General features: G+C 41.6%; 1 protein-coding gene across 4 annotated transcripts; it reads right to left on the bottom strand.

The window, feature by feature from the left end:
• Window positions 1-995: 995 nt before the first annotated feature.
• Window positions 996-10,447, bottom strand: serbp1a (SERPINE1 mRNA binding protein 1a). 4 transcript variants are annotated; one of them, XM_049588269.1, is made up of 9 exons: window positions 10,082-10,447; window positions 8,483-8,666; window positions 7,762-7,902; window positions 7,559-7,627; window positions 6,595-6,669; window positions 5,077-5,248; window positions 4,337-4,381; window positions 4,005-4,205; window positions 996-2,387 (listed from the first exon to the last, which is right to left on the bottom strand). In XM_049588269.1, exons 1-9 carry the CDS (start codon window positions 10,335-10,337, stop codon window positions 2,331-2,333), a joined length of 1,200 nt encoding a protein of 399 aa, XP_049444226.1. In that variant the 5' UTR covers window positions 10,338-10,447; the 3' UTR covers window positions 996-2,330. The 4 variants fall into 4 exon arrangements, with proteins under 4 accessions (XP_049444226.1, XP_049444224.1, XP_049444227.1 ...); XM_049588267.1 differs by having other exon boundaries at window positions 7,559-7,630; window positions 10,082-10,446; XM_049588270.1 differs by having other exon boundaries at window positions 5,077-5,245; window positions 10,082-10,445.
• Window positions 10,448-13,591: the final 3,144 nt, after the last annotated feature.

Here is a 13,591-nt window from a genome sequence, read left to right on the forward strand (position 1 = left end):
GAAGCTAAAATCATGTGTTTAGTGTGTAAACAATCTCACTGTTATAAAACCAGTAGAAATAGAGACCTGAGATGAAACGATTCTGACCAGTGACAACAGGTCAGTAGAATCCTCACATGCACTTTGTTACTCAGTATTATTCCAGATGACAAAATTCTAAAGTTGTTGAGGGTCGTGTAAACAGCATATTTTGTTAGATAGGTATTTTGAAGTAGGCTTTCTTCCAAATGTAGTATTTTCCATTTAAAGATTTTAGGATCATTCTCTGGACGTGTATAGCGCTTTCAGAAAATGCGTCCCAGTTTAAGTTCTTACTGCAGTTTGTAACCTGTCTACAGTGCGTAGTGTGCAAACCAATTCAACAGTTTGTAAAGCTGGGGCTGCGATATAAGATGCAACACACCTACTTTTAAACATTTTTAAAGACTATTACATTTTGGGATACGCCCAAAAACCGCATTGCTGACATTTTCAGGGTGGTTAAGAGGCTGTGTTCACTGTAGAGTGATACCGCCACCAATAGAAAACTTAATAAAAATCTAATTTTGGCACAAAGAATCAAAACCGCTAAACAGGTCACCTGGTTTGTGTTGACATGAAAAACGACACGTTAGGACATGTTGACTGAATTATGCACAGCTGCATCTAAAAAGTATGAATGGAATATTCATCTCCATTATCTATAGCCACTCCTAGTTTACAGGAGTATTGTGGGGGTGTTTTCTTTCAGAATACGGGCAAAAACCAGAATATTTTGTGCGTGTAAACCGATCGCGTCTCTGGATCCAGACCTTCGAGTCGAGCTTGGAGCAGGAGACCATTTAACAAGCTTGCTTCAGTAAAGAGACGTGTGAACGCTCACTCTGAACAGAGCGAGGGTACTCAGAGATCACGCGTGTTCATTATATGCGGTTGTGAGCAGAGAAGCAAATAGTGCACATTTTCAGATCCACTTTGCCTGGGTTCAAATTAACATTTAAAAAAGTGACAGTGCAAAAGATTTAACGACCATCTTTATTTACCGACAGAGGTCTCTAATAGCAGGGCTAGAATTCACACATTTGTGGAGCACTTCAGTTGTTCCACACAATGAACAACTGTATTTCTTTCAGAGCAATTATGCAGTGGTGCCACTGTGGAAGCTACAGGGCAAGTCAACAGTGGAGGAAAATATCAGCACAGAACAGACTGCAAAAACAAACTGAAGCTGGGCTGAGTTTACACCTGTGGAAGGACGCTCGAGTGGAGTGTGTAAACAGCTGGAGAAGGTCTGAAGGCTTCCAGACGACTAAAGCCACGTCTCAACTGTGTGAAGACACTTCCTCTCCGAATCACTCTTCAAAGTAAAAACAAAGGCATTAATTGACTTGCACATGGCTGGTAATCAAAGATGAAATGAGCAGGGAGGAAGAGAGATCAGATGGTGAGTAACACCCCAAATACATCAGAAATCAGAACACATGAAGTAACTTTCAGCTTCAAATTAATCCACGTGACAAATATCTCGGGATCAATGCAAATTTAGGAGAGTAATCACCAGTGAGTTCCTCCAAAATGACCTAATGTTCCTCCTTCAGAACATTTCAGTACAAAAAAAACCTTAATACAGATTCAGGCTCCATTTCATCAATGCATTCAAATGCAGGCAGCAACGCTTGACCAAAGATCAAGGTGTGTCCTATTTGCACCATGTGAAATACAGTCTCTGAAAGAATTTATGAAAATAGTTAAGATTTACAGGCCGAAGATCATAGAAGAATAGACCTCCTGTATAAAATATAAAACAATACCCCAGTGCTAAAGAAAAAACTCAGTAAATCTCAATGAGTGAAGCTGCAACTTCAGAAATACCTGGTGCAGCAGAGCTTATGAGCTTGGGTCGGAGCTCCACAGTGCTTATTTCAAAGCGAGCAAGCAATGGCTTCACACCAAGCTTAAGACACCCTTCTTATGCTTACACTTCGAAATGCATATTTTCAAGCAGCAATTACAAAAATTTATCAATGGACAATGCATAACCTCTGAAAAAAATACTGTATGAAAACATCCCTGCTACTTTGTTTCCAAGTACAAAACCTCTACCAATAAGTTGCTCCAGAGTAGCAAGAAGTCCTTTTCTTTTTTTGTTATTTTTTTTTTTGTTAATTTCTGTTTTTTTTTTCCATCTTCGTTTTGTTTTTATTGGGTAAAACTCAGTCCTCAAGTTGAGTGCCATAGTTAATGACAGTCTTCTCCATCATTTCACTTTGCTGAAGGATCCAGGAACATGCAAGCCTCGTAGTGGAGGTGCTCAGGGGGCTCCTGTAGGCCTGAGGGACAGCAGCCGGGGCTTAGGCCAAGGCTGGGAAGGCCTCTGGGTCGTCCACGTTGGGCACAGACACAGATGACTGAGGGGAAGCAGACACGAAGGAGGAGTTAGAATATGCAAAGCATGAACGGACTTCATGGGACAGGGACAGAAAATGTTGATAAATCAGATGATAAAATACAGACAGATGCAGACCTCAATTAGGGCTGCAACTAACGATTATTTTCATTGTCCACTAATCTGTCGATTATTTCTTCGATTAGTCGACTAATCATTTCATCGAAAAATGTGATAAAATGTTGAAAAATGTCAGCCTGTCTCGCCCAAACCCCAAAATTACGCCATCTAATGTCTTGTTTCGTACTCACGCCAAAGGGTTTTAGTTCACCATCATGGCAGAGTGTGTAAAGCTGCCAATATCTGAACAGAAGAAGCTGCAGTAAGAGTATTTTGGGTACTTTTATAGTACTTTTCTATGGAACATAACTCAAACCGATTAGTCGACTACTAAAATAGTCACCGATTATTTTAATAGTCGATTAGTCATCGATTAGTCGACTAATCGTTGCAGCCCTAACCTCAATATTATGCTGTGTCAGGGTGTCTACATCTTCAGACAGTTTAATGCTTCAAAGACCACTTTAATCCAAATTTAGGACAGGTCATGTTTTACTCAATTAAGCATCGCAGCATTGCAGGCCAGCAGTATACATCTGGTCTTACGAGATAAGTGTTAGAGCGAGTTAAGTTAATCTGCATTTTGCCAACATGTACGTGCAAGTATGAAGTTAAATGACAGTATTAAGTTGTTTTTTTTAATAGATTTGTAACATTGGAAACGCGGACTTACACGTAAAAGCTTTGCTCATTTTCACAAAAAGAATTAAAATTAGATAAAATATTTGAGACCTCAAATCAAGGTTTAACATTAAACTCTAAACACAGGTTGAGAATCTTCTTGAGTGTCCTGCTTTTTAGTTATACTTAGTTGTATCTTTATTTTTACTTGTACATATTGTTTTGTATTGTATTATTATTCCAGTTTAGCTTTCTTGAGCTCTTAAATTGTAAGATTTATTTATACTAGGTGAGAGGGAAACAGCATTTCGATTCTCTGCATGTCCTGCACGTAATCGGCAATAAAAACCTTCTGAACTTAAACTTTAAGACTATTTAATGACTTTTAAGGCCTTACTGTTATACAATTAAATTTAAGACATTTTTAGACTTTTGAAGGACCTGCAGACACGTCTTTGACGCTGAGTTGATTCTAGTAACATTGTAAAAAAAAATTGTTTGTTTTCTTACTTTGTTTACCAAAAAAATCCTGCAAGCACTTTTATTTCACACTGACTGCACAGAAAGTGGTGCTATGATGTTTGATGTTAGAGACTTAAATCAATACACATGTGGATCCCACTGATTTGACTGCTTCACAACTTCTTATGCATATGATGGTGTGTTCTTTAAACTACGACAGCGATAAATCACCTTGCTTAAAGCACCACAATAAATCGACGTGTAACCACTACGATACGCATCATACTGTGAGACTGTTGACGATACAGTTTATTAGTTGCTGGAGAGTTGAATTTCCCTTCAGGGATGAATTAAGTTCTTTCTAGTCTCTTCTATTATCAGTGCAGATACTTGGGTGCTAACACACAGCAGCTAAGCTTCCTGTCACATGATCTACCTTGTCAGTCCTTCCTCCACGGGCCGGCCTAGTGGCTTCGTCCCTGGGAGCACCGCCGGGTGCACCACCACGGCCGCGGCCTCCCCGGCCACCACGTGGTCCACCGCGTCCACGACCTGGACGGCCTAAGTCTCCAAAATTGATCTCCAGCTGGGACGTAATGTCATTGGCTGGCTTCCGGAAGTGGTGCTCTTCCTCAGGCTGATTTGAAAAAAAGGTAAAAGCAAATTATAATTCATGTGTATCGTGTATCATGTGTATGTAAGCGTTGGTTTGTTTAGTTTGTGTATGATTTGAGTTCCGAGAGCGTGCAAGAAGAGAAGAGATTGTACCTTGTGCTCCTCCCCTGGAGAGTCAATCAGGTCTTCTTTCTTATCCTGTGTTGGAAAATAAGCAAAACATTAAAACAACATTCATCTTTCGCTCCATCTGCCATCCTTACTGACTCAATGTGGCTCTGGGCTCACTTGTAAATACCATCAGTGTACGTCTGGCCTGAGTAAGAGCAGTAAACATTTGCCAATTGAACAGTTTCAATCTGAATTGTTCTACGTGTTGAAGTGTAGAGCGAAGGTGTGACAAGTGTTTCCCGCACAGAGAGATGAGAGCCAAACTATGAGTCAGTGACTGATGTTAGTTTTGCTTTCAACTGTCTTAATTTCTAGTCTGTTGCCTAATACGGTCTCTGAATGACATCTCTCTTACAAATACTGAAACAAACAAAAGTCAAATAAATTTACACTCATGTCAGGAAGCGACAACGTCCACCTAGACCTGTGGCCGGAGTGCAATATGTGACGTGCAGGTGTTAACGACCTTTGGCATATTTTTTTAGCAGCTAATTTAGACAGTGACACTTGTGGTAAGTCTGACCACTCTAAAGTCATTCACAGGAAACTGATGCAAGACCTGCCTCTCTGATCTGCATGAACAGACAGCTTTGACAACACGGATCGATTGTTGGGGTTGCTGCATTTATCTAGTACGGTCTACAAAGTCAAGTCTACCAAACTCATCGCCAATGTGAACTATGGATGTATTGAGCACGAGCAGAGCCATAACTTTGACTCACCTCTGCCTTTGACTTGTGCAGCACAAATCCTTTGTTCCAATCAGCTCCCTCGTTGGCCTTGCGGATGTTGAACTCCACCTTGGCCCGCTCCTTGTCCTGCATGGCCTTCCATTCATCCAGAGTCATCTCCTTGGGGCCTTCTTCCTTCACTTCCTCAACCTCATTCTCCCTTCAACACACACACACAGACACACAGTATCACAGAATTAATGTTTCATATAAATTCAGGCTGGTGGAACAAAAGTGACTTCGCAGCCCAAACAAAATCTAAAACCCCTTTCCCACTGAACAAAAACCCACCAACACCCGTTCACAGCTGGCTTTTGTATTTAAAGGTCACAATCGGCAATCACTCCCAGGCCAAATGACTGCAGTGGTCACACGAGTATTTATCTGCTCAAGCGTCAATCAGCTCTTATCAGCAGTGATGGAAATACAACACTCAGATGACTGTGCTTATTTTAGCCCCTACGCTTAAACAAAGCACTGGACGGCCACAAACACTGTTCGTCTCCATCCAAGCTCTCAAACATCATTTGGAATGTAGTCTAAAGTGATAGTGCACCCAAAAATGAAAATGCAGCCATTATCTACTCACCCATATGCCGAGGGAGGCTCAGGTGAAGTTTTAGAGTCCTCACATCACTTGCAGAGATCCAAGGGGAGAGGAGGTAGCAACACAACTCCACCTCATGGAGGCTGACGGCGCCCCAGATTCAAACGTCCAAAAACACATAACTGAAACCACAAAATATCTCCATACTGCTCGTCCGTAGTGATCCAAGTGTCCTGAAGCCCCGACATAAAAAGTTGTTTGGAAAAACCTCATTTGAACTCTGTTTTTAGCCTCATTGTAGCCTGTAGCTCTGACTGCCTCTCTGGGCACCGCGCTCACGTGTGTGCACTTGCGAGAGACCGTGAGACATGAGCACCGCCTTCATGTGTGTTCACGTGCTTTTGCTGGTCTCACACACAAGCGCGCACACGTGAGCGCAGTGCCCAGAGAGGCAGTCAGAGCTACAGGCTACAGTGAGGCTAAAAACAGAGTTCAAATGAGGTTTTTCCAAACAACTTTTTCTGTCGGGGCTTCAGGACACTTGGATCACTACGGACGAGCAGTATGGAGATATTTTGTGGTTTCAATTATGTGTTTTTGGACGTTTGAATCTGGGGCGCCGTCAGCCTCCATTAGGTGGAGTTGTGTTGCTACCTCCTCTCCCCTTGGATCTCTGCAAGTGATGTGAGGACTCTAAAACTTCACCTGAGCCTCCCTCGGCATATGGGTGAGTAGATAATGGCTGAATTCTCATTTTTGGGTGCACTATCCCTTTAATCATTCATTCATTTTCCGTAACCACTTATCCTGTTGGGGGGGGCGTAGCCTATCCTAGCTGACATTGGGCAAGAGACGGGGTACACTGGACAGACTCTGCAGGGCTCATCTTTAATAAATTACAGCAAAATCAAAATCTCTTCAATTTATTCTTTGGAATATATAAAAACAAAACACCAACTTACTTGTTCTCAGAGTCGGCAGGTGGATGCTCCTCTCCTTCGGGGTTCTCTTCAGTGACGTTTGATTGGTCAAGCTCACTGTTAAGAAAAAAAAAAAAATCTCATGAGGCTTGGTATTGAGAACCAGGGAAATACTATGAATAAATATAATTTGTCATTGTGCTTACTGATTGCTAAAGTTTGGACCTTGTTGTGGACGACATGTTGGGCAAGCTACATAATATATAAATTTTACTGTTTAACTAAAAACAATGAGGAAATTAAAATCATAATATTCACTTTATGACAACTATTTACGGCAGCATAAATATTGGCTTCAGCCTAAAAGTCTTATTAACACAAAGCCATGCAATAAATCCTTCATGAAGGTTATAATGTTGAATCTTTCGACAGGTGTTGATTCAACTTTATTCATCGTGTATTTAACTCTGCTGTAGTTTGTGGTGTTGTTGAACTGTACTGCATTATACGCAGGTGTTTCTAATATTTAGTCCTCTCCATTTAATGAATGACTGCAGACTGATCATAAGCGACAGTATCACACAGCACAGTTAAAGCACCACAGACTGAATTCTCCAAAATGACCATGACGCTGAATCAACACCTCCAAAACAGATTAAACAAAAACTGATTATCAGCTTCATGAAGGATTTATTGAAGGATTCCTGCATTCATTTTAGTGCCAAGTTAACTGGCAACTGAGCCCATTTTGACTGATTTTCTTTAAATGATTTAACTATTTGGAATAATGCACTGTACAAACAAAACACACCTATGATATGCATTCACCATCTCCAAGAGATACAGCTATGAAACAGTCAAGTGTTCCCTAAAACTACACCCTAGTAGGAGAAACCTATTGCATGCATGCAATTCTGTTCTCAGTAAGGAAGTGTTCACGTGTTCTGTTCCTTCCCATCCTTCAATCATGTGAAGTTTCTGTAATTTTGCAGGTATAAAAACTTACTTAAGTTCATCCTTGACGGTGCCCCAGTTGTGAGATCCACTTCCACCACGCTTCTCCTCACCTTTCAGACTACTGGAAGAATATTAGCTTTAGCCACGATTATGGAACAAGCACTACATGAAAACACACGCCACCTTCTTCAGCACACATTAAGAATATTTACATTTACGTTAGATCAATATAAGAAGCGAAAAAGTACTTACGATCGGTCACTGCCACTGTGTCTATCGAATTCACGTTTTCCTCTGGAGTCAAAGCCATCGTTGCGACCCATGCCGCGGCCTCTGCCTCCTCGGCCGCCTCTGCCACCGCCCCGTCCTCTCATCGGCCTGTCGCCAATGGGTCTAAGGAGAGGGACAATCAACATGGTTAAATCCCTGTCACAGCTTGGGGCAAAGGCAAGGCATTTATAGGCTTTGTTTCTAATTTGTAAATTCACTTGAGTTTTCTTTCCGTAAGGTGACAAAGTGGACGGCACAGTTACCAGAAAATGACAATACTGAGCAGAAAACCAGCACATTCATGCAACAGGTGTCATTAATTAACTTCAGTTAATTGAGATGATTAACATTAAAATCTACTGGAAAATAAGTGATTATGGCCTTTATATAAAGTTTGATGTTGGCAGTTGGTCGATATCTACATTTGACTTCTGTTTTTTGTGGCTGTTTTCTTTGGAATTTTACACAAGTTAACTGATGAGATAAAGAGCTGTGTGCGCCTATAGTACTCTGGGCAAAATTCTAATAAGCCTTATCATTGTAAGCAACGCCTTTAACAGTTGCTGCCCATACCCCACCCCAATGACTGCTGCTTTTACCTCATGTTAAGCTAGAAAACACAGTGTCAAAACAGGTGTAACCGTAGTGGATTCACTGTACTTTATTCATTTAAAATCATACTCTGATTAGAATATAAACTCACTTTTCCACAGAGAATTCGCCGCCCTCAGGCTTCTCACCACCTTCACCAGCAGGCCTCTCAAAGCGCCGTGGTGGCCGCCTGTCCACTGGCCGTCTGTCTGTAGGGGGGCGCCCCTCTCCCTGGCCGCCCTGGGGTCTGGAGCCATCGCCCTCCGGCTTGCGGCCCATTCTCCTCATGCCGGCACCTAGGATTGACCACAACAGGAGGATTAGAGGACCAACAGCACTGTTAGAACAGGACCCACTGTGGAGCCCCAGACAAGAGAAAGAAGAGGAGGTGATTGTTCTGTTGAAATGGAGCAAATAATTCCAATTAACTCACAGAATTTAAGAACTAAGGCAGCCTGTAGGATCCATTTTTTAAAGACGTGCGACTTTCTTCTGTCTGCATTTAACCTCATCATCGAGGAGTGCACAAAAGTCACAAAACTTAACACAGAGGTGAGTAAAGTTGCGGTACAAAAGCATGATCGCTCATTACTTCCTGGTCTGATTGAAAAGTGTGCTGATCAGTCAAATCACCCAGTCACTGTCACTGTGGCTGGAATCAACGCTTAGATAGTATTTAACCCTGCATGGCACAGGCATGGTTGACTGTCAGCAGCCCAGTGTGACACAACAAGTCCCACCCATTGCCAGCGACCAAAATAGACACACTCCACAGCAGCAGCTGGGTGCACCATGGTCAGCGCACCTGTCTCATCTTCTCTCGAGCAAACAGATATGAGAGCACTTGGCAAACCCGCAGGAAGATAACGGTCAACTCACTGCTTCAATTCTGCCCAAATCAATATAAACACGCTGCAACACCGAAGTGTACAGTTTGAGCTGGTTTTATAGGCTACAGGATAACATTTATATAATAACGTCCATATAAATTAAATAGCAGCGGTATGAAACTAAAGGACTGAGGCGGGTCGATCACATGTACTGAGCATGTATTGTGCGCCAATGGGAAGTGGCAGTTTGGAGGCTGTGCTTTAACACGCCCCGCACTACAACCACGAGGTGCATCACCGTGAGAGCCGAGCTGCTCCTAATGTTTGACAAATACACCTGCAAATCCACCGCGATACGTTAGCGCACTGACCTCACGTTACTCTGACATGTTGTGAGTCCATGTGGAGGATTTTACTAAACCGAAGAGGCCAAATCTCAAACTATTTTAAACCCAGTAAAAAACGACCTAGTTTTGAACAACTCTGGGTGAAATGTGCAACAAGTGAGCTGACTGAAAGCCGCCACTTTATGGAGTATTGATAACATTTGAACACCTGGAGGCCACTTTGCCTCGTTAGCCAGGCTTTCGGGTTCTGCCTGTTCAACAAGGCCGGTGGGGGTGGGGGACAAGCCAAAACAAGTTGGCCTGCAAACTGTGTTTAACCGAATAAGCAAAGTCCCGATGCATCAACACGTTTGAATACATGTCACCGTCCCGACACAGTGACAGCAGCAGACAGCGGCACAAAAGCAGCCATGCGGACCTCATGTCACGGCGGCTTATGAACCACTGCTAGCTAGGAACAAGCAACTCAGCCCGTTAGCCTCAACATTTCTCCTGCTGCTTCACTAAGCGCTGAAACACACAAATATATCTCACCATCTTTCTTGAGTGGGACGGGTGCCTGGGTCTCCTCCTTCTTGTCAGTCAGTGGGGTCTTTCTGTCTTTTTGGGACTCCTTTTTCGGCTGCTTGGCAGCCTGTGCTGCCGTCTTGGCGGCACCAGGAGCAGGAGCCTCCTTCTTCTTCACTTCGGCTTGCTTCAGCAGCTCAAATGGATCCGACTCATCGTCAAATAACTGGTCGAACCGATTGGTTATGGCACAACCAAAGCCTTCTTGCATTTGTCCGGGCATGATGGCGCCCCTTCAGCAGGATTTTCCTCCGATTCTACGAGGCTTGGTGCGAACACTTCGCTAGATGAAGCCACAAGATGGCTGGGAAAAGGACCTTCTTCTCTTCCGGCGCGATAGACATCCGGGACCTTAGTATTGGCGCGGGTGGGGCGTGTAGTTCTTTTTGGAAATGAATGCGGTTGACTTAAATGCGTCATAGACCAATTTTAAACTACACTACCCACAATGCCAGTCTCTCTAGTGTTGCTAGCCCTGCTAGCCTCTGTAAAGACAAGCATGGGCTCCCTCACACACTCTTGTTTTGATCCCCTTAGAAAAAACATGGCTTTATAACAGCTGGCGAAAACAGTTTGTCGGGTTTAAACTAAAGCGAGTTACACTGATGCACGAGCCCTGTTTGATACACACGTGATACCTTATCAGACATGTGAGGGAGACAGCAGGTGCATCTTCATCTCAGTGGGAGGATGAGCTGTGAGAAAAGTTCAACATGGTACTCAGTAACTTCTCACTAAATACACAGTGTTGTTTTGAAGTAACTAGCTGCATGTAACTAAGTTAGAAAATACATGTAATCAGTTGCAGTTACTGAGAAAACATCTGTAGCCTAATAAAGAAACTGCTGCACCAAACATCACAATAAGACACCAACAGAACACTGTGCCTGTGTGATTATGGTGTGAGTACACTACATTACCAAAAGTAAATAGACTTTTCTGTCCGTACAGCCTGCTGTGTGTGGGTTACCTTTGGGATTTACATGTTCAGATATTAAAGTTGAGTTGGAAATTCAGGTGTCCACATACTTCACACTGACAGTGTGCGTATATGTTGTATGGTAATGAAAAACATTACAGCCTGGAGGTTGGATAATAATGTACTTCAATGTCACACACTAACATTAAACAACTGGAGCCTCAGGTTTTGTACACTATTCATATGTTGTAAGACTCACCGTTTCAAAACTATATATCTTAAAAAGGGTCACTTTTATTGCTCAAAGAAATGTTAAAAATGATCCAGATACAATGAGAAGGGCGGGAAAAAAGAATCCTTGGCTTCAGTTTATGTAAGCAAATTATTTTAAATATAATTTGAAAACAAATGAAAAAAATGTTCTAAATTTGCTTTTAAATAAAAAGATGATAATAACATTAAACAATGCTGCCACTTCCTCCTGGTGATGACATGCGACTTCATCACAGCCACAAACTGTTGTGCCTGCTGCCAGTACATCCCAACAGGCTCAGGGGCAGCTTCATCCCACAGGTAATGATAATATTAATTATAGCTGCTGCGCAGCGATGGGTCGGGTCCGGGCATTTTTAGGCAATTCTGAGCAACAAGCAGAAGAATTGGAAGACATTTAGGAATTTAGCAACACAATCTGCCTTTTGCATCAGCTGAGGCTTGAACTCACAACCTCTGAGACTAAGAATCAGTTTCTATCTCACTGAGCTAATTAGTCAGTGACAATTCATGTGTAGCTTCACAAACTGACTAAGCCACACGTGCAGGTTTAGCAGCCGTCCATGCATGGAAAAGCAGATTTCAAACCACTGTAAAAAAATCAGTTATCGAAACAAAAACCTGAAAATACACATATTGCATCTAGACAGCGTGGAGATGTTGGTAATTTGTTTGTAACAATGATTGATTTGCTCCATAAGTGAAAAACTGATGTTTAAAATTGCCATTTTTACATTGACTCCAATTGTTCACATTAGAGCAAAATTCAAAATGCTGTCAAAAATTCAGTTTTTGAGATAAAATTCTGAAATTTGCCACACATCATCTACCATGACTCTAGAATTTTGTCTTTTTTTCATGAACATTGAAGATTTATTTAGCAAGAATTTGCATGTATATGTTTACAGTACCGTTTACAGTCAAACATTTTTTGATCAATCAAAAATCTGAGAAACATAGTTTGTGTAGGACAGTCTGAAGATGCTCTGTAGCAAGTTTGGTGTCAGTTGAGCAAAAGTTGTGGGAGGAGATAGGTTTAAGATGAACTTCATAATTTTTAAATGTACGAAAGTTTCTTCAGTATTGGGGCTACAGTTTGATGAAAGTTGTGAAGTTGTAGCACGTATGGTTGATTTGTTATGAATTTTCAAAGTTTTGAACTTTAGACGCTTGCTGTAGCGCCACCATCAGGACTATTGGCTTGAGTTTACAGCTGAGGATATCTGGCATGAGACTGGACCTTTGTGCAAAGTTTGGTGAGTTTTCACCCATGGGAAGTATGATTTCCTCGGAAGAAGAAAGAAGAAGAATACCTAGGATTACAATAGTGTCAAAAGTAATCAAATGCAATAAGTTACATTACTTTGTAACTAGTAACTTTTACATTTCAAAAGTAACCTTGGGCAGTGCAAAGCGTGTTTACCAGCAGTGAAACTGCAGCAGGCATTTATGATTCTTGATGTTCCTGACAAGACATCTGCAGGTTAGTTAATGTAACTGCAGTCAGTCACATGAGACGTTAATCAAAAATGTAACGAGTTAAATTTATTTCTTAAAGGAATGGATTACTGAACGGGCCTACTGGGCACAGGCCCTGGGGTCCAAAATGTCAGGGCCCCCCCTGGCCTCCACCCGCAAGATGTCACCCAAAGAGACACATACCGATCAGAGAGACTTAAAATAACCACAAAGAAACATGAAATGCTACAAAGACACACAAAAACAACTACAAAGAGACACATAAAACTTTCACAAAGCAACAAAAGAAACACAACATGACTACAAAGAGACACAAAACAACTACAGAGAGACAAAACATACTACAGAGACACATAACCAATACAAAGAAACACAACATGACTTCAAAGAGACACAAAACAACTACAAAGAGACACAAAATTACCAGAGACACAGCTTGACTACAAAGTGAAACAAAACAACTACAGACACAAAAACAATCAAAAAGCAACAAAATAAATACAAACACAACACAAAACCAATACAAAGAAACACAAAAACAACTACAAAGAGACACACATTAATTACAAAGCAACAAAATGACTACAAGACACAAAACAATTACAAAGAGACAAAAAATGCTACAAAGAAAACAACATGACTACAAAGAGACACAAAGTGACAACAAAAAGACACAAAATCACCACAGAGACACAACTTGACTACCAAGTGAAACAAAACAACTACAAAGAGACACAAAAACAATCACAAAGCAACAAAATAAACACAAACACAGCACAAAACCAATACAAAGAAACACAACATGA

The sequence above is a fragment of the Epinephelus fuscoguttatus genome, linkage group LG10, assembly GCF_011397635.1.
Source record: "Epinephelus fuscoguttatus linkage group LG10, E.fuscoguttatus.final_Chr_v1".
NCBI lineage: Eukaryota > Metazoa > Chordata > Actinopteri > Perciformes > Serranidae > Epinephelus > Epinephelus fuscoguttatus.